The sequence below is a fragment of the Lissotriton helveticus genome, chromosome 1_1 (genome assembly GCF_964261635.1).
Source record: "Lissotriton helveticus chromosome 1_1, aLisHel1.1, whole genome shotgun sequence".
Classification (NCBI taxonomy): Eukaryota; Metazoa; Chordata; class Amphibia; order Caudata; family Salamandridae; genus Lissotriton; species Lissotriton helveticus.
Genome location: NC_136057.1, coordinates 21,050,152 through 21,070,774, shown reverse-complemented (window position 1 = coordinate 21,070,774; position 20,623 = coordinate 21,050,152). Strand labels below are relative to the sequence as shown.

General features: G+C 50.6%; 1 protein-coding gene across 1 annotated transcript in view; it reads left to right on the top strand.

The window, feature by feature from the left end:
• SELENOH (selenoprotein H) overlaps positions 1-19,840 on the top strand; it is a 20,599-nt gene extending 759 nt beyond the window's left edge. The window contains exons 2-5 of the mRNA XM_078674079.1: positions 10,446-10,606; positions 11,127-11,272; positions 11,627-11,752; positions 19,595-19,840. Of these exons, the coding sequence (XP_078530205.1) occupies positions 10,455-10,606; positions 11,127-11,272; positions 11,627-11,727 (399 nt within the window). The 5' untranslated portion in view covers positions 10,446-10,454 and the 3' untranslated portion in view covers positions 11,728-11,752; positions 19,595-19,840. The remainder of the gene's footprint in view (positions 1-10,445; positions 10,607-11,126; positions 11,273-11,626; positions 11,753-19,594) is intronic.
• Positions 19,841-20,623: the final 783 nt, after the last annotated feature.

Genomic DNA, 20,623 nt, shown 5'->3' with positions numbered 1-20,623 from the left:
CGTGAGCCAACAAAATACAAGAGGAGCAAACGGTGCAATACAGGAGGAAAAAGTGACGTGTGCAGGTTACAAAAGCGTACAAAGTACAAGTAGAGGTATGATACTGCAATATATGGAGGGCCCTCAAACACAAGAACAAACGTTACGTAGGCCCTGGTGGCACTTGTGCAGGTATCGAAAACAAACAAATGTAAGAGGTAGAAAACAGTGTGTTTCAAGAGAAAGTGACTGGTGCATGTTACACACATGTTACACATAATGTATGTACCAACACTACCCCACCTTAGTATCATCCAAGCATCTCAAGTCTGCCTCCTAAAGGGAGCACACATACCTTGCCCTTCGCGCGCCGATAGCAGGAATTTCGAGAGATTCCCCTGTCAGTGCTCGCTTCCTGGCTTATTCGAGCTGCAGCCTGCTTGTTTGATGTAATTCTTACACGACTTCTTTGCTTAGCGGGACAGCTCTGTTCTGGCGCATATATAAATAGATTGTTATAAGTGGAGTAGTGTGGCTCACTGGTTAGAGGCAGCAGACCCGAGAGCAGAAGTCGGCCCGGGACCAGGGTTCGATTCCCGACGCGGCAGGGTCGTGGACCTTGGTCAGCGGACTCGATAATTCTCGCTTCGGTGCTTACTCTAATCAGGGATCACACTCGGCAACTCTGGGCATTAGCTTGCCTAATCTCCACAACGGCCCCACCAATTCCGGGGATGCCTGGCTCCACCTTGGGGACTCCCAGCAGGGACCATCCCACAGGGAAAGCCAGGACGGGTTCCCCAGAGTTATACAGCGCCGGGACGCCCCGTTGCTGGGGCAGCTGTGCGCTTTACAAGTATACTACACATATATCAGTGCTTCAAATGGGCCAGTACTATCCAGTACGGAATACACACATTTTTATTTTTATTTTGAGAAGGAGAGTACCAGCACTTCTCAAGAGAAATGCAATACCTTTAATTGGAGAGTACCAGGTACTTCTAAGAAACAAGCAGGTACTCTGGTACAGAGTACCTGCACCTTTATTTTCCATTCATGCACTGGTCTGTACAATGCATACAAAGTTTCTTCCACCCAAGTCAATATATAACATAAATAACAAATGAGGTATGACTAGCAGCGAGCAAAAGAGGAAACATACATAAATGCTGCCAGGGTGTAATGAGTGGTTGCTTATTTTAACATTAATCTTGCTGTTTATAAATCTCGAGGCATCCTGGACGTGGAAATGTTAGAGCACTTTTAGGTCACTGCTTTTTTATATGCTTGATTATAAACGCTGGATTCACTTCGCAGAGACATCCAGGTGTTCGTAAAGGCTGACACTACACCAATACAAGACTCTTACATTTAATTAAATAGTATGGAAATACGTCACTTTCAAGAAAGGCAGGCTATTTGCCATTTCTATTCATTACAGCTATCTCCAGGCTATGCATTTTCAGAGCGTTATCAATCACAGAATTTAAATGTAAGTTGCAAACAAAGCTCTTCCCACACATGTCCTCTCGATCAATATGATCTGCAATCAGTGGCAAACCGGTGTTCGTATTTAACTGGAAGAACTGCTTGTTCACGTGGGGATTTGCGCGTGGGTTACGGGGGAGGTGGGGGTTGGTGACAGAGGACATTAAAATAATGTGAAATTGAAAACTTACATGACTAGGTCCGCACCACCTTTGCTCCTGGGTGGCGTCCTGCGCTGCTCTTGAACAGGAAGCATGCTGCAAGCAGCTCCCTCCCCTCCTTTAAGACTGAGCCAATCACAATGGTGCCGAGTCCTGGGCGGGCACCAGTAGGGACGCCATTTTCTCTATGTAGGCTGCAGCAGCCTACATAGAGAAAATGTAGAGAGCGCATGACTGCTTTGGTCGGCCCCAGGGCCGATCAAGCAGCCACGGCACTCAGAGTGGTGCAGGTCACTCCTCCCCGCCCCCCCCCCCCCCGCCACTCCTCCCATCTGCCGGCCCCCAACCAGGCACACGCTCCTGCCCACCCCAACCAGACACACCCCTGCTGTCTGCTTTCTCGCAGCGCGAGATGCAGAAAGTAAAATGGTATTTTAAATACCATTTTATTTTCTGCTTCTCGCATTGCGAGAAAGCAGGTGGGCGGCACCCCAACGCCCTATTGGAGCGGCTGCCACTGCATGCTAGTTGCCACGCCTCCAGCCACCCTGTGTGCAGCCCCAGCTTGTGTAGGACACCCATGATTTGCACATTATTTTAGCTGCATGGACGAGTGATCCTCAACAAACCCATTATTGTCGACAGCGCTAAATCCCTATGTGTCATTCTTGACAAGACAACCTAATCTCGCACATCAACTATTGGCAAGAACGCACGGTATCAGCTGCGCCTTCTGTGGGGAATCCGTCGGTTCTTCCCGGAGAAAGACCGTAAAACCTTGGTACAATCGCTGGTTCTCTCTAGACTAGATTATTGTAATTCTCTTCTGACTGGCCTACCAAAATCTCACCTCTCCCCCCCTCAAATCCATCCTCCATTCAGCAACTCGCTTCATTTCAGGGTCCAAACAAAGTGATCACGTCACTCCTATCCTCTCTTCGATGGCTCCCGATCGAGGCAAGATCTATTTACAAAACTGCCTGCATCATACACAAAGCCTTGCACACATCCTCCCCTCGTTACCTGGCAAATGTATTGAAATTGTCTGGTGGCTCTCGACCTTCTCGCAATGCGGAAAAGCTTCTACTTGAGCCCGCAATGCGGAAAAGCTTCTACTTGAGCCCCCTGTCTTCAAAAGGGAAAGATCGATGGGGCAATTCTTCCTGGGCAATGCGGTGAGAATCTGGAAATTAAACTCGCTTCCCCCATTGCTCCGTGCCACCTCCTCTACCTAGATCTTCAAAGCTGACCTCAAATCTCTTCTCTTCCAAAGACGCTTTCAGAACAAATACTTTCATTCTAGGGCCCCTTTTGGAAGTTCGCTCTTCATTGTAAATTTGTATTTTTTTCTGTACCTTCCTCACACCTGCATGCTCTGATGGATTTTGTTTGTCTACCCTTCATTTTTAGGTCTCAGCCTAGCATTACACTGCGGTCTCAGCCTAGCATTACACTGCGCAGCAGTGTTTGCGCAGCCAAGATTTAATGTAAACAGTGTGTGGGGGCTTGAACCCGCCCCTCTTCTCCATTGGCTGGCTTCCTAAACAGAGGCCAGCCTTTGGATGAGAGGGGCCTCACTCCGTTCAAGCCCTGTCTTTTTCGCATTCGGGCGTGTTTTTTTGCAGTTTTTAAGTCTGTGACGTCATCTGTCTCTCAACCGCAAAAAACACGCCCCCGAATGCGAAAATGGCGCCGCTTTCCTGGCGCCATTTCTGCCCGACCGCCGCCGGAAGAAGTCGAGAAGCTGCCGAGTCCTCCGGTGAGTACTCGCTTTTCTTGCCTCTCTTCCCTCATTGTTGCTCCTGAGCCAACGACGTGTACAAAACACACGTGTAATGTCAGCTTGTGGTGATGCGAGCTGTCGATGTCCTAAAAATACACACATGCACCGAATAAGCACAAAGTGCTCTCCTTGCCACCGGGAAAGAAAGACGTTTATAGGATGGGCATGGGTGATGCCATCCTGATTAGAAGTGCCTTTCGAGGACACTTGTGCTATGCTGACAAATGTTAGTTTCCAAATGATCTCCAATGCCCCTTCGCCCCCCCCCCACCCGCACTAGTTTTATGAGCACAAAACAGCTGCCCTTCTATTTGATGCAATGAATACAGTTTCTTCTATCGCTTGCAATAGAAAGTAAAGTCCACATTTGTAAAGCGCACAATCACCCGTAAGGGTCTCTAGGCGCTGGGGGCCGTCGGGAAGATTAAGCGAGCTATTGCCCAGAGTCACATGGTGCTGGGCTAACCTGCCGCCGGAGCCGGGGATCGAACCGTGGTCCCCAGATTCCAGCGTCAGTCGCCCTGGCCGCGGCGCCACACCTCTTCCAGATACATTAGATTTATGGGATATCTTGTTATTTAACTCTGAAAAAGTACACATTCGGGCAGACTGTCCGCAAAGTTTGCCAGCAAAAGTGCATTCTGTTCTGGCACTGAGTACAATCAGCAGCTCGCTGTGGTCCGAATTCCCAGTTTAAACACGCGACCCTGCCACCCTATCGAGGCAGACTTCCACGCGACAGCCCACCACAGTGATGAAAAGTTACTTACAGCGTCCGCGGAGGGGAGACCCTGGGCGGCTCACAGCGCCTGCTCATGCCTTCTGTGAGCTGCGTCCGAAGCCTGCAAAAATCCCTCTAGGCTGCCTCGTGTCTCTGTCCGAGGGTTAGTGGATTACAAGCTGCCCCAGCCAATGATGATGATCTCACGAGCATATTGTTTGCTTAATGGATTGACCCTTTCAGTGCTGGCTTGTGTACAATCCATCAGGGCAATTTGTTTTAAGCAACAATTGCACCCGCCGTTGTGCAGAAGGCGGCGATGATGGTAAATATTAAATGCTGATTGTGGGGGTGGTGAGCTTCCAGGATGTTGAAAGGTGCACCCTCGGGAGGGGCAATGTTTACCATCCCTCCTCCCAGTGGCATTCTCATGCCATCGTCTATCAAACATCTTCGTCACCAGAGAATTCCGCCCACTCTAGACTCTCTTTTGAAAGTGTTTACAAAACAGAACTCAAGTTATATGGATGTCCCAATGCATAATTGCCATACACACGTCATGTAAAGGTTAGCACGTATAATGGCAGAATTTAGCATGAAGGTGTAGGTAATTAACCCCTCTCACTCGAGTATTCATCAGATGAGGTGCATCTTAGTCAGTCCTTGTGGGTAAGTGGTGACAGACCTGCAGCAGTAGACTGATCAGAATCCTGGCTGACAGCTTTTCATCCAACACTGCTGCATCCAGCATCACACACCACCCCAATGAGTGGCATTGAAGGCCATTTCTGCCTTTTGCCACAATTCATCAACAACCTGGCCACTGACATGAACACGCATACACATGCGTACACACATACAATCTCTGAAGGTTGAACACACATAAACAGATGCTAGTTCGCGCTACATAAAACTAAAAAGAAAAAAATGCATCCCTGTTACAAACTTGTTTTGGTAAATCAGTTTCTCCTTTAACCGCATGCGCGCTAGCGGTTTTCCCGCTGCGATTTTTAAAACCATGCGTTACATGACGAGCTCAGCATCAGCGTACGACAGGCGTCGCTGATGACGAGCTGAGCTAGTCATCAGCGTCGAAGAGGTTAAGCTCCTCTGTTCCCCTCACCCGACCATTAACACAGAACTGTCCCACCCCTTTTCCCCCACTGATCCTCCATCTACCTCTGCTGCACTCTCTGACACTCCAAGCAACCTTACTGCCCCCATTGACACACATCTTCTACAAATATTCACTAGACTGACTTTAATTGCACCCACCCTAACCAGCAAACACACAGTAACAAAACTCGATGATGCACACCTAAGCCAGATGGCATCAGCCCCAACTCAAGACTGTTGGCCACTGTACCCCCTGTGGACACAACCCTCTATTCCAATGTAGACCCTACTCGGCTCACATAGTCTACATTTCCAGTCTCTTCCCTCATTGTGCCCATGTTCTTGTGCTTGCTTTCCAGCCCCCCCCTGCTGTGCTTGCTCCCTCGTTCGTTGTGCTTCCTGTCCTGCCCCAACCTTGCACCCTCGTTGGTTGTGCTTGCTGTCCAGCCCCTGCCCCTTCGTTGGTTGTGCTTGCTGTCCAGCCCTTGCCCCCTCGTTGGTTGTGCTTGCTGTCCAGCCCTTGCCCCCTCGTTGGTTGTGCTTGCTGTCCAGCCCCTGCCCCCTCGTTGGTTGTGCTTGCTGTCCAGCCCCTGCCCCCTCGTTGGTTGTGCTTGCTGTCCAGCCCCTGCCCCCTCGTTGGTTGTGCTTGCTGTCCAGCCCCTGCCCCCTCGTTGGTTGTGCTTGCTGTCCAGCCCCTGCCCCCTCGTTGGTTGTGCTTGCTGTCCAGCCCCTGCCCCCTCGTTGGTTGTGCTTGCTGTCCAGCCCCTGCCCCCTCGTTGGTTGTGCTTGCTGTCCAGCCCCTGCCCCCTCGTTGGTTGTGCTTGCTGTCCAGCCCCTGCCCCCTCGTTGGTTGTGCTTGCTGTCCTGCCCCAACCTTGCACCCTCGTTGGTTGTGCTTGCTGTCCAGACCCTGCCCCCTCGTTGGTTGTGCTTGCTGTCCAGACCCTGCCCCCTCGTTGGTTGTGCTTGCTGTCCAGACCCTGCCCCCTCGTTGGTTGTGCTTGCTGTCCAGACCCTGCCCCCTCGTTGGTTGTGCTTGCTGTCCAGACCCTGCCCCCTCGTTGGTTGTGCTTGCTGTCCAGACCCTGCCCCCTCGTTGGTTGTGCTTGCTGTCCAGACCCTGCCCCCTCGTTGGTTGTGCTTGCTGTCCAGACCCTGCCCCCTCGTTGGTTGTGCTTGCTGTCCAGACCCTGCCCCCTCGTTGGTTGTGCTTGCTGTCCAGACCCTGCCCCCTCGTTGGTTGTGCTTGCTGTCCAGACCCTGCCCCCTCGTTGGTTGTGCTTGCTGTCCAGACCCTGCCCCCTCGTTGGTTGTGCTTGCTGTCCAGACCCTGCCCCCTCGTTGGTTGTGCTTGCTGTCCAGACCCTGCCCCCTCGTTGGTTGTGCTTGCTGTCCAGACCCTGCCCCCTCGTTGGTTGTGCTTGCTGTCCAGCCCCTGCCCCCTCGTTGGTTGTGCTTGCTGTCCAGACCCTGCCCCCTCGTTGGTTGTGCTTGCTGTCCAGACCCTGCCCCCTCGTTGGTTGTGCTTGCTGTCCAGACCCTGCCCCCTCGTTGGTTGTGCTTGCTGTCCAGACCCTGCCCCCTCGTTGGTTGTGCTTGCTGTCCAGACCCTGCCCCCTCGTTGGTTGTGCTTGCTGTCCAGACCCTGCCCCCTCGTTGGTTGTGCTTGCTGTCCAGACTTTGCCCCCTCGTTGGTTGTGCTTGCTGTCCAGACCCTGCCCCCTCGTTGGTTGTGCTTGCTGTCCAGACCCTGCCCCCTCGTTGGTTGTGCTTGCTGTCCAGACCCTGCCCCCTCGTTGGTTGTGCTTGCTGTCCAGACCCTGCCCCCTCGTTGGTTGTGCTTGCTGTCCAGACCCTGCCCCCTCGTTGGTTGTGCTTGCTGTCCAGACCCTGCCCCCTCGTTGGTTGTGCTTGCTGTCCAGACCCTGCCCCCTCGTTGGTTGTGCTTGCTGTCCAGACCCTGCCCCCTCGTTCGTTGTGCTTGCTCTCTTGCCCCCCCCCCCTTGCTGGTTGTGCTTGCTCTCTTGTCCCACCCCTTGCTGGTTGTGCTTGCTCTCCTGGCCCCCCCCCCCTTTGCTGGCTGTGCTTGCTCTCCTGCCCCCCTCTCGCTGGTTGTGCTTGCCCCCCCCCACCTCGCTGGTTGTGCTTGCTCCCCCCCCCCCACCTCGCTGGTTGTGCTTGCTCCCCCCCCCCCACCTCGCTGGTTGTGCTTGCTCCCCCCCCCCCCACCTCGCTGGTTGTGCTTGCTCTCCGCCCCCCCCACCTCGCTGGTTGTGCTTGCTCTCCGCCCCCCCCACCTCGCTGGTTGTGCTTGCTCTCTCGCCCCCCCACCTCGCTGGTTGTGCTTGCTCTCTTGCCCCCCCCCACCTCGCTGGTTGTGCTTGCTCTCCGCCCCCCCCACCTCGCTGGTTGTGCTTGCTCTCCGCCCCCCCCACCTCGCTGGTTGTGCTTGCTCTCCGCCCCCCCACCTCGCTGGTTGTGCTTGCTCTCCGCCCCCCCACCTCGCTGGTTGTGCTTGCTCTCCGCCCCCCCACCTCGCTGGTTGTGCTTGCTCTCCGCCCCCCCCCCCCCCACCTCGCTGGTTGTGCTTGCTCTCCGCCCCCCCACCTCGCTGGTTGTGCTTGCTCTCCGCCCCCCCCCCCACCTCGCTGGTTGTGCTTGCTCTCCGCCCCCCCACCTCGCTGGTTGTGCTTGCTCTCCGCCCCCCCACCTCGCTGGTTGTGCTTGCTCTCCGCCCCCCCACCTCGCTGGTTGTGCTTGCTCTCCGCCCCCCCCACCTCGCTGGTTGTGCTTGCTCTCCGCCCCCCCCACCTCGCTGGTTGTGCTTGCTCTCCTGCTCCCCAACCTCATTGGTTGTGCTTGCTCTCCTGCTCCCCAACCTCATTGGTTGTGCTTGCTCTACTGCCCCCCCCCTCTTTGGTTGTGCTTGCTCTACTGCCCCCCCCCCCTCTTTGGTTGTGCTTGTGCTTGCTGTCCTGCCCCCCTCGCTGGTTGTGCTTGCTCTCCGCCCCCCAACCTCATTGGTTGTGCTTGCTCTACTGCCCCCCCCTCTTTGGTTGTGCTTGCTCTACTGCCCCCCCCCCCCCCCCCCTCTTTGGTTGTGCTTGTGCTTGCTGTCCTGCCCCCCTCGCTGGTTGTGCTTGCTCTCCGCCCCCCAACCTCATTGGTTGTGCTTGCTCTCCTGCTCCCCACCCTTTGTTGGTTGTGCTTGCTCTCCTACTCCCCACCCTTTGTTGGTTGTGCTTGCTGTCCTGCCCCCCTCGCTGGTTGTGCTTGCTCTCCTGCCCCCTCACTGGTTGTGCTTGCTCTCCGCCCCCCAACCTCATTGGTTGTGCTTGCTCTCCTGCTCCCCCCTTTGTTGGTTGTGCTTGCTCTCCTGCTCCCCACCCTTTGTTGGTTGTGCTTGCTGTCCTGCCCCCCTCGCTGGTTGTGCTTGCTGTCCTGCCCCCCTCGCTGGTTGTGCTTGCTCTCCTGCCCCCTCACTGGTTGTGCTTGCTCTCCGCCCCCCAACCTCATTGGTTGTGCTTGCTCTCCTGCTCCCCCCTTTGTTGGTTGTGCTTGCTCTCCTGCTCCCCACCCTTCGTTGGTTGTGCTTGCACTCCTGCCCCCCCCTCTTTGGTTGTGCTTGCTCTCCTGCCTGTGCCCCCACGTTGGTTGTGCTTGCTGTCCTGCCCCCCACGTTGGTTGTGCTTGTTCTCCTGCCCCCCCTCGTTGGTTGTGCTTGCTCTCCTGCCCCCCCTCGTTGGTTGTGCTTGCTCTCCTGCCCCCCCCCTCGTTGGTTGTGCTTGCTCTCCTGCCCCCCCCCTCGTTGGTTGTGCTTGCTCTCCTGCCCCCCCCCTCGTTGGTTGTGCTTGCTCTCCTGCCCCCCCCCTCGTTGGTTGTGCTTGCTCTCCTGCCCCCCCCCTCGTTGGTTGTGCTTGCTCTCCTGCCCCCCCCTCGTTGGTTGTGCTTGCTCTCCTGCCCCCCCCTCGTTGGCTGTGCTTGCTCTCCTACTCCCCTCGTTGGTTGTGCTTGTTCTCCTGCCCCCTCGTTGGTTGTGCTTGCCCTCCTGCCCCCCCTCGTTGGTTGTGCTTGCCCTCCTGCCCCCCCCCCCCTCGTTGGTTGTGCTTGCTCTCCTGCCCCCCCCTCGTTGGTTGTGCTTGCTCTCCTGCCCCCCCCCCTCGTTGGTTGTGCTTGCTGTCCTGCCCCCCTCGTTGGTTGTGCTTGCTCTCCTGCCCCCTCACTGGTTGTGCTTGCTCTCCGCCCCCCAACCTCATTGGTTGTGCTTGCTCTCCTGCTCCCCCCTTTGTTGGTTGTGCTTGCTCTCCTGCTCCCCCCTTTGTTGGTTGTGCTTGCTCTCCTGCTCCCCCCTTTGTTGGTTGTGCTTGCTCTCCTGCTCCCCACCCTTCGTTGGTTGTGCTTGCACTCCTGCCCCCCCCTCTTTGGTTGTGCTTGCTCTCCTGCCTGTGCCCCCACGTTGGTTGTGCTTGCTGTCCTGCCCCCCTCGTTGGTTGTGCTTGTTCTCCTGCCCCCTCGTTGGTTGTGCTTGCTCTCCTGCCCCCCCCCTCGTTGGTTGTGCTTGCTCTCCTGCCCCCCCCCCCTCGTTGGTTGTGCTTGCTCTCCTACTCCCCACCCTTTGTTGGTTGTGCTTGCTGTCCTGCCCCCCTCGTTGGTTGTGCTTGCTCTCCTGCCCCCTCACTGGTTGTGCTTGCTCTCCGCCCCCCAACCTCATTGGTTGTGCTTGCTCTCCTGCTCCCCCCTTGTTGGTTGTGCTTGCTCTCCTGCTCCCCCCTTTGTTGGTTGTGCTTGCTCTCCTGCCCCCTCGTTGGTTGTGCTTGCTCTCCTGCCCCCTCGTTGGTTGTGCTTGCTCTCCTGCCCCCCCTCGTTGGTTGTGCTTGCTCTCCTGCCCCCCCCCCCTCGCTGGTTGTGCTTGCTGTCCTGCCCTGCTATTGGTATTGTAAATGACAATACCATTTATTTGTTTTAAAAACAAAAACATAAATAAAAATGTCATGAGCAATGAAAATAGCTCTAACTTAAAGAATGCCGAGACCATTGCATTGTAAATGCTTGTTAGTCTCCTGTTTATCTTATATTCTATTACCACTTTTCTCTTGTAACGTAACTTTCTCTATTGTACAGCGCTCTGACACCTTCGGGTAATGTCCGCACTTTATAAAAATGCACTAAATAAATAAAAACTGCTTCTTTCTCTCAGATTAAAATCATGGCTCCCAAAGCCCGGAAGAGGAAGGTGGCGGAGGCCGGAGATGCCATGAATGGCCAGGTGAACGGCCAGGTGAACGGTGCAGAAGGAGCAGAGAAGAAAGTGAAAGGGGCCGGTGGTGAGGGCTCGCTGCGTGTTGTCATTGAGCACTGGTGAGTGTGGCTCGACTTCCTAAAAGGGCTCTGGGGTGGGCTGGCTCCCAAGTGAAGCAATCTCCACATGTAGAGATGTGTGGTGGCTGGGAGGAAACAGACAGATTTGTGCTAACAGCCTGGGTGGAGCATTGTATCTCCCCAAATGAGATGCAGAACTTATTTTTGAAAAGTAAGGGAGCATTGATTGCTGCATGAACCATTGCAAGTTCACAAAGGATTATAGCAGTTTAATGCAGTCTAAAAAACACGTTCTGTTCTATTCCATAACTAATAAGTGTATTAAAAAAACTGCAATGCAAAGTTCACAAAGGATTATAGCAGTTTAATGCAGTCTAAAAAACATCTTCTGTTCTATTCCATAACTAATAAATGTATTAAAAAAACCTGCAATTTAGATTAAAAAACCTTACCTTGTAGGGGGGGGGGCGGGGTGGTTGTGTTCTTAACCTAGAAACATGTCTGCTCGTTTGGTGAACTAATGATGCTGTATCTGTGACGACATTTTGCTCCCACACAGCAAGAGCTGACGAGTGTATGGGCGTCAGGCTGATGCAGCGATTCAAGCTCTGCGTCAGGGAACGCCAGACCTCCAGGTGGAGGTAAACACAGAGAAACCAAGGAAGAACAGCTTCGAGGTGACCCTGGTGAAAGAAGATGGAACCAGTAAGTAAGGCCTCGCCTTGGGGCAGAGCCTCTGGAGCTGGTGTAACCTATTCAAAAAGAGTGGGCTTCTTGTACGGGTGAAAGCAGTGAAGATGGATGCACAGGTTCGTGTGAACAAGTGTGGAAGCTGTTTGGCAGTGAATGGGCCATCTCAATTAGCACAAGTGTCATGTCGTAGGTGGGTGAGGGATACAAACACAGGCATGTAGCAACCATCAGCGTGGAGGGGGATAGGAGGTGGAGGTGGAGGGAGAGTAGAGGCACGAGGTGAGCAACCTGTTAAAGGTTAGGTATATTGTTAGTTACCAGGATTGAAAAGCCACTGTTAACTTGCTCAGTCTTTGTGTTTAACAGAAGTGGAGCTGTGGAGCGGCATCAAGAAGGGGCCCCCACGCAAGCTGAAGTTCCCAGAACCAGAGATCATCGTGGATGTTTTTAAAAAGAATGCACAGTAAAGTGCTGTGACTGGAGAAGACTACGGTGAACTTAAATACTTGATATGATTTTTGCTGGCCTGTTTTATTTTGGGGGTGGGGTTGCCCATGTGTTATGGGCTAGACTGTTCTATTTGGAAGGAATCTACCTTTATTTTTGAGTGGTTCTTGTCTGGAGTGGCACTAGAATAACTGTTACCTAATGGTAATCATTACTTCCAGTCAGTCTTCCACCCTCCGTTATTGCTTCATGAGCGCCTTTTTGCCACGTACACAACATTCATCTGTGAAAATAAACTATTACTATAATGTCCCCCTCAACAAGGTCCCCACAGGAAGTATTATGAATCTGGGAACATTATTTGAATTTGTAAGGTGCACAGCTACCCCCTGGGGCTTTCCCGGCGCCAGCCAGGACAGAGGTCAGACTTAACGCAAGTATTTTGGAGTTGAATAGCCAGGTTTTCAGACTTTTTCGGAAGAGACCGTAGTCAGTCTCCTTGCGAAGGGAAAGCGGAAGGGAATTCCATATGGTAGGACCCAAATAAAAGATCTGCCCCTCATGTGGGAGAGTTTGAATTTTGGAACTGAAGACCTCATTTGATGGGCAGAGCGAAGACGCAAAGGTTGATGCTGCTTCACTAACTTTTGTAGGTATTCATTCAAGAGTTTTATATAGCGCTGGCTAGACCTGGAGGTATCGGAGCGCTTTACATGAGGTTCCACAAAAATTACATTACAAGATTACATCAGTTCCAATTTACGTCAGATGCTAGACAAACAAATGCAAGGGCATAGAAGACGAGATGATTGAAGTGTAGAGGGGAAGGGGGTAAGGGTAAAGGGATAGTAGGGAGATACGGCAGAGAGACGAAAGGAAAGTCTGTCCAAAGTCCGGCTGGGTAAGTGACGGTCGAGGGGAAGTCCCAAAACCCATCTCCTCTATAGCTATCAGGTAGCTCCATCGGGCATTGGCCAAATAGCTCGGTCTCAATGGGAAAAACAATTAAAGAAAAATGGAGGGCTAAATAAATGCAGCGTAGAGGGGAGGGGGCATGGACGGAGAGAGACTCGCTTAGACTACGGTAGTGACGCCCTCTGCGGACTCCCCCCTATCTACAACTGCACCCCTGAGAGCCTCTTTGAACGCTGCAGCGAGACTCATCACTGGATCAAAAAAACACTCGCATATTTCCCCTGACCTAAAATCCTTGAACTGGCTACCTTTTTGAAGCCAGAATACATCTGAAAATTGCCTGCATGACACACAGGGCTGTACACCGCAACTCACCCGGCTACCTCACTCAGAAGCTGACAATATCTGGTGGCTCAAAAACCACTGGAAGTACAAAGAATCTTCTTTTGAAACCTCGTAGATTCCGGAAGGAAAAAACATATAAACGCTCCTTTTCAGGAATGGCACCCAGGATTTGGAATTCACTCCCTCCAGAAACCAGGCTTATCTCCTCCACTACATTTTTTAAGAAACAAGTAAAAGCTATCCTCATGGCTAAATTCACCTGAACTTTTACTTTAGAACTATTTGGGACTCTGCACCTATTTGTACTATTCGTTTTTCTGATTGTCTATTTGTATTATTGGCTTAGCTGATTGACTATGCTCCCCCATGTACCTACCCTGTTTTGCTACTCATTTATTACCTACAACTATTCTTTGCTCAAAATTCTGTTAATCACTCTCTTGTTTTCTTACCCCTTGTTTTTGTGAAGCGCTCTGATATCTGCAAAGATCTTGTTCGCGCTATATAAAACTTTCAAAATAAATAAAAAAGGGGGGATGGGGGAAGAGACAACAGGGAGAGATGAAATGAAGTCTGTCTAACGGCCGACTGGGTAGGTGATGGCCAAGGAGGGAGTCCACGGCCCATCTCCCCTATAGCTAAACCAAGTAGCTCCATCGGGCATTCGACAAAATAGTTCAGTCTCATTTCATTGAGAGGAGAGACAAAAATAGAGGGAGGATGCAGGAAGAGATGACAGGAGAGACGAAAGGAAGTCTGGCTGAAGACCGACTGGGTAGGTGATGTCCAAGGAGGGAAACCCCGACCTGTCTCCCCTAGAGCTAAACCAGGTAGCTCCATCGGGCATCAGACACAATAGCTAGATCTCAAATGACGAGGGAAAATTCACAGATAGACAGGGTGGGAACTAGGGCCAGGACAGGTGAAGGCAGAGGTCAATAGAAGGGAAGTGGAGAAGAGTAGAGCAAGGAGGGGTAGGGGGAAGGTAGTTCGGCAAGAAGTTCCCATGGATCTGGTGGGCTATAGTTGCCAGCTTAGCCAATGTGCGGGTACTCTGCTGATTCTCCGGAGCAGTCTCCGGTACAGTCAGGTTCTGCGTGATTTTTTGGTTTCCCCATTGTGCAGGCTGGAGTGGATCTTTGCGTGTGCAAATAATACAGGGCAGGCTGCTCTAGTAGATGTTTCCATTCAAGAGAAGTCCCGTCGCTATGGCTGGGGCATACACTGAGGCACCCTCACTTAGAGCAGGAGCAATCGCTCTCATAGTGCCATGCCGTTGCTCCTGCCCTGTCCTTTCTCTGTCCTTTCTGGGGTGCAATGATAGCACTTTCCATTGAGACAACAGGATCGCAGCGAACATAGGACAGTTTCTCCTCAGCTACAGCGAGAGTTCTTTGAAACTAATAGCCCCGGGGGCCGTCGAGCACCTCTCCAGAGACGTAGATGATAGTGCATAGTACGAAGGAAGGCTGTTGATTACACCCAGGACCAAACTGCACTCGACACCTCTACCAAGGCCTAGTCACCTCTGTCGCTACGGGAGGGTGAGCACCGTCCTCTGTCTGCACTGTTGGGCTGGGCGGACACCCCGGGTATTCGACTGGGGGATGAGTCCCCCGTCCGCATCCTGTGTTGTGCGCCGCAGGGGTCACTTAGCGGGTGCCAGCCATGATGGGTGTAGGAGCCCCCCACGTCGCGCCCGCCGTCCACGTCAGTAAGTGGCCAGCACAGCCGGGGGGTGGGGTGGGCCAGAGCGGTGTGACACCCCAGTGACCCGCGGGCCGAGGGAGAGCGTGCTGTGTCCCTTTCCGTGGTCCACTGGCTGGTGGGGGCTAAACACGCCTCAAGGATCCGGGCGACCTAGCAGTCCGCCATCTTAGGGTCAGGCAAGCGTCCAATTAGGCTTCGATGATGGGGGGGGTACCACTCCCCGGCTGCAGGCCACCCCGAGGGGTCTCCCCACCACTCACCGTCTGGGAGAAGGGGCGGAATTCCACCAGGCATGTCAGTTCCCTGTTGTCTAGCTCAGGAGGCTTCTCGTTCGTGGGTGCTGGGCGCCATTTTGAGGTCAGGCATCCCCTGTGGTAACGGTGCTCCGGTATCCTGCAGTCCATGGGGATAGCTCAGATCGGTGCCCCAGTCTACTGCTGCAGCTCCCCCTCACTGTCTGCCGGTCGCGGCAATCTGGGGGGTCCGCTCCGCCGTCCCCACCCGCTTCAGCTGGTGTGGCAGGGACACGGTGATCCGTTTCACATGCGGGGTTTTCACTGCCGCGCCGCATGTGTCAGGAGCTGCTGCCGGTTCCTCAGGCGGTTCCAATGAGCCCCAGTCCAGGTATGTTATGTTAAGAGTTTTTGTATAGCGCGACAGCTGCCCCAGGAAAGAGGCATCACACCGCTGAATAAGGTGGCCACACCAGTTTTATAGGCAGAGCACTTCTATAGTACCCAAGCAAAAATCCTACTTAAATCTCCTCCATGTCACTTCCCCTTGTAGGGAGGGAGCGAAGCAGGACTAGGATGAGAGTCTGACTTGGGGAGTAATGAACACTACTGAAAAGTAGCAGTCATTACCTACGTCAGTCTTCCTCGCCACAGTCATTACTTCATGAGCATACACCTAAGCCATAATGGGGGACAAAACTAAGACACCACCCATTGTCCATTCAAACAACAATACCAGAAACGTACAAAACCTTTTTCACTGCAGAAAGCCCAGCTCTACCAAAGCAAGCAGAGCAAACTTCACCCAATTGTAATTTTTATTGGGGAATGAAAGTATGATGGTCAGACCAAGTGGCTGCTGCGCAAATATCTTTGAGTGAAGCCCCATTAAATGCTGCCCATGAGGAAGAGATCGCTCTAGTGTAACATCCCTGAACCTGAGAGAGAATAGAAAAATGTGCTATCAGACTGGAAGGAGGGATATCCAGATACCCAAGAAAGGTGACCTGAGTAATTGTGTGAACAACATAGGGATAACTCTATCACCCCCAGGCAAAGTGTTTAACAGAGTCCTCCTGAACATAATAAAGGAACATGTGTGTGCTCAGTTGGATATCAGCAAGCTAGCTTCTGCCAAGATGGATCCTGTCCAGACCAGATTGCAACACTGCGCATCATCATCTCGCCCTTTCTCTTCTTGCTGACCAAAGAATGGATCATGAAGCCATCCACAGCATGGAGAAGAAATTGGGTCCAGTGGACACCTTGGACGCAGCTCAACGACCTGAACTTTGCAGACGACCTGGCCATATCTCCCATACCCATCTGGAAGTGAAGACCGAGATGGCGGCCATATCAGTACAACTTGACCAACATTCACAGGGGGAATTCAATATCCTGAAGGCTAACACTCAGCACAAATGCAGTCGCTCTTGCAGGCGATACACTAGAATAGGTTGAGGCCTTTGCCTACCAGGGCAGTGTTGTGGACCAGCAGGGCAGCACATAACGTTGAAGGCAAGCATCGACAAAGCAATGGCTGCCTTCATTCAGCTAAAGACGATCTGGAGCTCCAAGTCCCTACATCTGCAAACCAATATCTGGCTTTTTAACATAAATTTAAAGTTGGTTCTTATGTATGGAGCCGGAACTAAGACAACAGTGATCAGTGCAAGTATGTTTTCCTGGAGAGCGAGCAAGAGAGATTGCTCAAATCCCAAAGACAACCATTTGCTGTGTGGGTGTTGCATAGCAAAGCCCATGCGACTGCTCGGTGTCTCAGGACTGCCACCGCTCTGACCACTTGCCACAAAAGGAGAGCAGCCCGAAGGAAATATTGTCATCGTGCTCAGCAGCGATCACGTGCAGAAGGCGCCTGCAATAGCAGCTGCCTCTCTCGCTTAGCGAGAGGCGGCATGGCATTTATCAGAAAGAGGAAAAGCCCAAGGCGCCCACTATTGCAGGCCACAATGTCAAATATTCAATAAAATAAATATAATACATTGTACCTGAAATTAGGATGAACGAGAGTAAACCCAAGAAAACAGGATATGTTCTGCTGTGGCTGTCTGTCCCCAGATTCAGTGCTTCCCGTGGGGGCCATACTGGTGTCAGAATTATTTTTATATATAATTTTCCCAAATCAGCTTTGTGTGAATGCTATGGACGAGACAACGATGCTCATGAAGTAAGGACTGGGGCAAGGTAGGTAATGCAGCTGAGAGTAGTAGCCAATTGCTGAGATAATTGCAAGCATTCCACCATCCTAATTTTGGGAGAGAGAAAAATCCAATTATATATAAAACTACCACAGTTAAAGCAGACAAAGCTCCTGAATCTAGTCATTCCTTCACAGTGAAGGATGGCAACTTTGGCTATACCACATGCTCGCTGGGTGATCCTCTTAGCTAACCTAGATGTTACGTCTGATTTCACCACTACTACCCATGAAGTAGATAAAAAGCGAGCTGACCTAAATCTGGATGGCTCTGAAAATTCTTTGAGTGTCCCAAGAATGACGGGGGTAACTTATTACCATTGTACTGATGACCCATGTCTTATTGATATTATTGCTTGTGTATATAAAAAACTCTTGGTCAATTAGGGCTGGGTGAGCTCTGGAAGTTCTGATAGACAACCTGTGTCACCAAGACCGTTCTCATCGATTTTATTGCTCTATGGGAAGACTAATTGCACAACTATAAATATGGTTCTATAATAGACAAATTCCTGGCCTATAAGTGCTATATTTGGAGACATTTAAAAAAAAATGATAACCCAACTTCCTCTGTCAAATTCAGGTATGGAATGATGCAGACAAATGCATTTTGTCTGATTTGGGATAGGGAATATAATGGGAGTGATGGCTGCCCTGCACGTAGGAAAGTTTCTGAAACATTGCTGCGCTTGATTTTTTTATTTTTTTTATTTTATTTATTTAAGAGGTTTTATGTAGCGCTGGCTGGACCCAGGAGTATCAGCGCTTTACAAGGTGTTTCCATACAGGTACAGTGTGTATAAGCACAGACAACGGAATAATAAAAGAACAAGTCCACATAGGATACATCTTCTGGGAAATATTTTAATTCTGTGAAGAAAATAGATCCTACTTAATTTGTTATCGGTTGGGGGTTAGGCAGCAGTTAAAAGTATTAATAACCCTCCGAAAATGCACGGATAGTTTTATAGTTCACAATATGGCCACATTTTTTTTTACCACTGTGTGGATAATGTGTATAAAAACGGCATGCACATTTGGTATCCTTATTTTTATTCTATTTCTTAGGTCATCGGTTTTAAAATAGCTTTCTTGAGCCGGTATTGTCAAGATTTACAACACATTGTATCAATCTGCTTTTATTGTCAAATGAAATGCATGTTTTTGTTTTTATGAATTTTATCCAAAGCAATGATTTCAATTTGGTATCATGCTCTAGCCTGACCTTTGTAAAAACAAAAAAACTATTAGATGCATATGAATGTCCTTTAATGAAGTTCTATATAGTGTTTGAACCTTTAGGTGAGCTTGCTCGGGGTCAGCGCCTACTTTTCTATGAGCCGTGTAATCCACTGCATCAATAGACAGCTCTCGTTTTGCGCCTTTTGTGTTTTTTGTACAAATATAAAAATAGGGGAATAAAAATTGCAACTTGAAGAGGTTTTATGTACAGCATTCAGTATTACTTCTAAAACTCTGCAGCATGTGTAACATCTTACTTGTCACACAACACATCCTAATGTCTAACATGGGAAGTAGGAAAAGAGCTTTACAATTGGTCATGAACCATTATAGAAGAGAACTTTTATCCAAGAATTCTTCAATTGCAACAATTTTCTGCAGTCTCGCAAATGCTGTTCTAGCAGAGATGGGCTATTAAATGAGCAGCTCATTTGTCTGAAGTAGCCAATGATGTTTTAAAGGGCTGATGATGGAGTGAAGCATTCACTTATGAGCACTTGCGCACCTGCTCAAAATGTCAGTCTGCTTCATGGAGGTCAGAGAATTAACAATGGTAGCATGTTTTTTTTAAAATCCATAAATGCTTACTTTGTACTGGGCTGTAGGAACCACCCAATTTGTGGGAATACCTTACTATTTTGCTATTTTACAGTTGGCAGTACTTCACATTCAGCTGAGAGAGGTTAAGGGTGCTCCAAGTAGTAAAAACACATGCTACCTTATCAAGAAAATTTTGTGATGACACTAATGTGCTTAACGATTATCAATGTGCCCAAGGAGACACAGCAAGTGTAGAGATGTTGAGAAATGTTGGCAGAAGCTGTAACTTCTGGCTAGAGGAGCACAACATGCTGAAATGCTGAGACTTAGTTGGGTTTGCTGGTATTTCGAGGCTCCGATGTTAAGTGAGCTTCACCCTTCCTTGCACACAGTCTTTCAAGGCTGCTCCTTCAGGCCTGAACTGGTGACACTGCCATATTGTAATGCATGGGTGCAGGCGGTATGACTCTTAACTGGAGAACATGTGGATGGGTCTAGGGAAAAGGCATTTTTGACTAGCAGAAACCAAAAATGGAGCCTAGGATAACCAATGGTGCGTTCATCTGAAGCACATGGACATGTCGTGTTTTTTGTTGTTAGATGCACTGATCTGTTCTAACCTGCTGTAGCTCTTATCAACAAGTATTTCAATATTTCATGCAATGTTTTTTTTCTTTCTTGCAGCACGCCAGGTCAGTGTTTCCTTCTGAGTGCTGGGACAACCCATGACGAGTAGCGACCAACGGGCCTGCCCCAGTCGTTCCTCTGATGTTTCCTGCGCCTGTCGCTTCAGGAGGGGATTTGTGGGCTGGTACTGCTTTAGAGCCCTCCTTGGTGGTGCCTCAGCAAGGACCACAGTAACTAGTTTTATAGCAAGTTTGTCTTGATGGTGCCTTTTTTTTATATAATAAAGATTGTTTTTTTGGTAAATTGTGAGACTTGTTTTCATTGGAGGACAGATTGCGAAGTGTGGTGCGTCGCAAGAACAAATGTTTGAGACCGGTTGCTGGACCTGCACCAATATGTATTTGCATTGGCTTATACTGCCTCCTGGCTATGGACATGCAAGAGAGCCCAATAGGTTTTTAAACTATCTGGGGCCTGCAGATAACCTGTCTAGCTGAAGAAACTCCCTCCTCTTAACTGCCTAGATTAACCACTTGTATGCTAATGACAAGGTGAACTCGTCATGAGGCACACTGGAGCTGTGCTCATGACCAGGTCAACTCGTCATGTATAATGGGAAACATAAATCTGCAGCACGGGAGGGGAAAACCCCTTAGCAGCCAAGTGGGTAAAGGCCTTGAATACAGGTACATATTAATGGGGGGGATTATTTAAGCGTTTTGTTGGCCTATACCTGATGGCTGCCAGGTATAGGCCGTCCAGGGCAGACTTTAAGGTGTTATGCAGGTGACAACACCCTCTACTTGGAAGCAGACATTCACGGAGGAACCTGGTTGTAGTTTAACAGGTGAAATCCTTCCATGAAATATCGGGCTGAGGTGTGGGAAGTGGAATGTGAAGGATATTTTTTCAAATTTAGTCACTGTGATTAGGGTGCCACAGATTGGTCACTGAAATGCTGTGACCTGGTCAGGCCAAGTGATTTGTACACCTGACTACCTTTTGTACAAGAAAAACATAATACAATTGTTGCTTTATTAAATAAAGAGGGCAGAAGAATATTGAAAACGTTGCTTATTCCGAGCA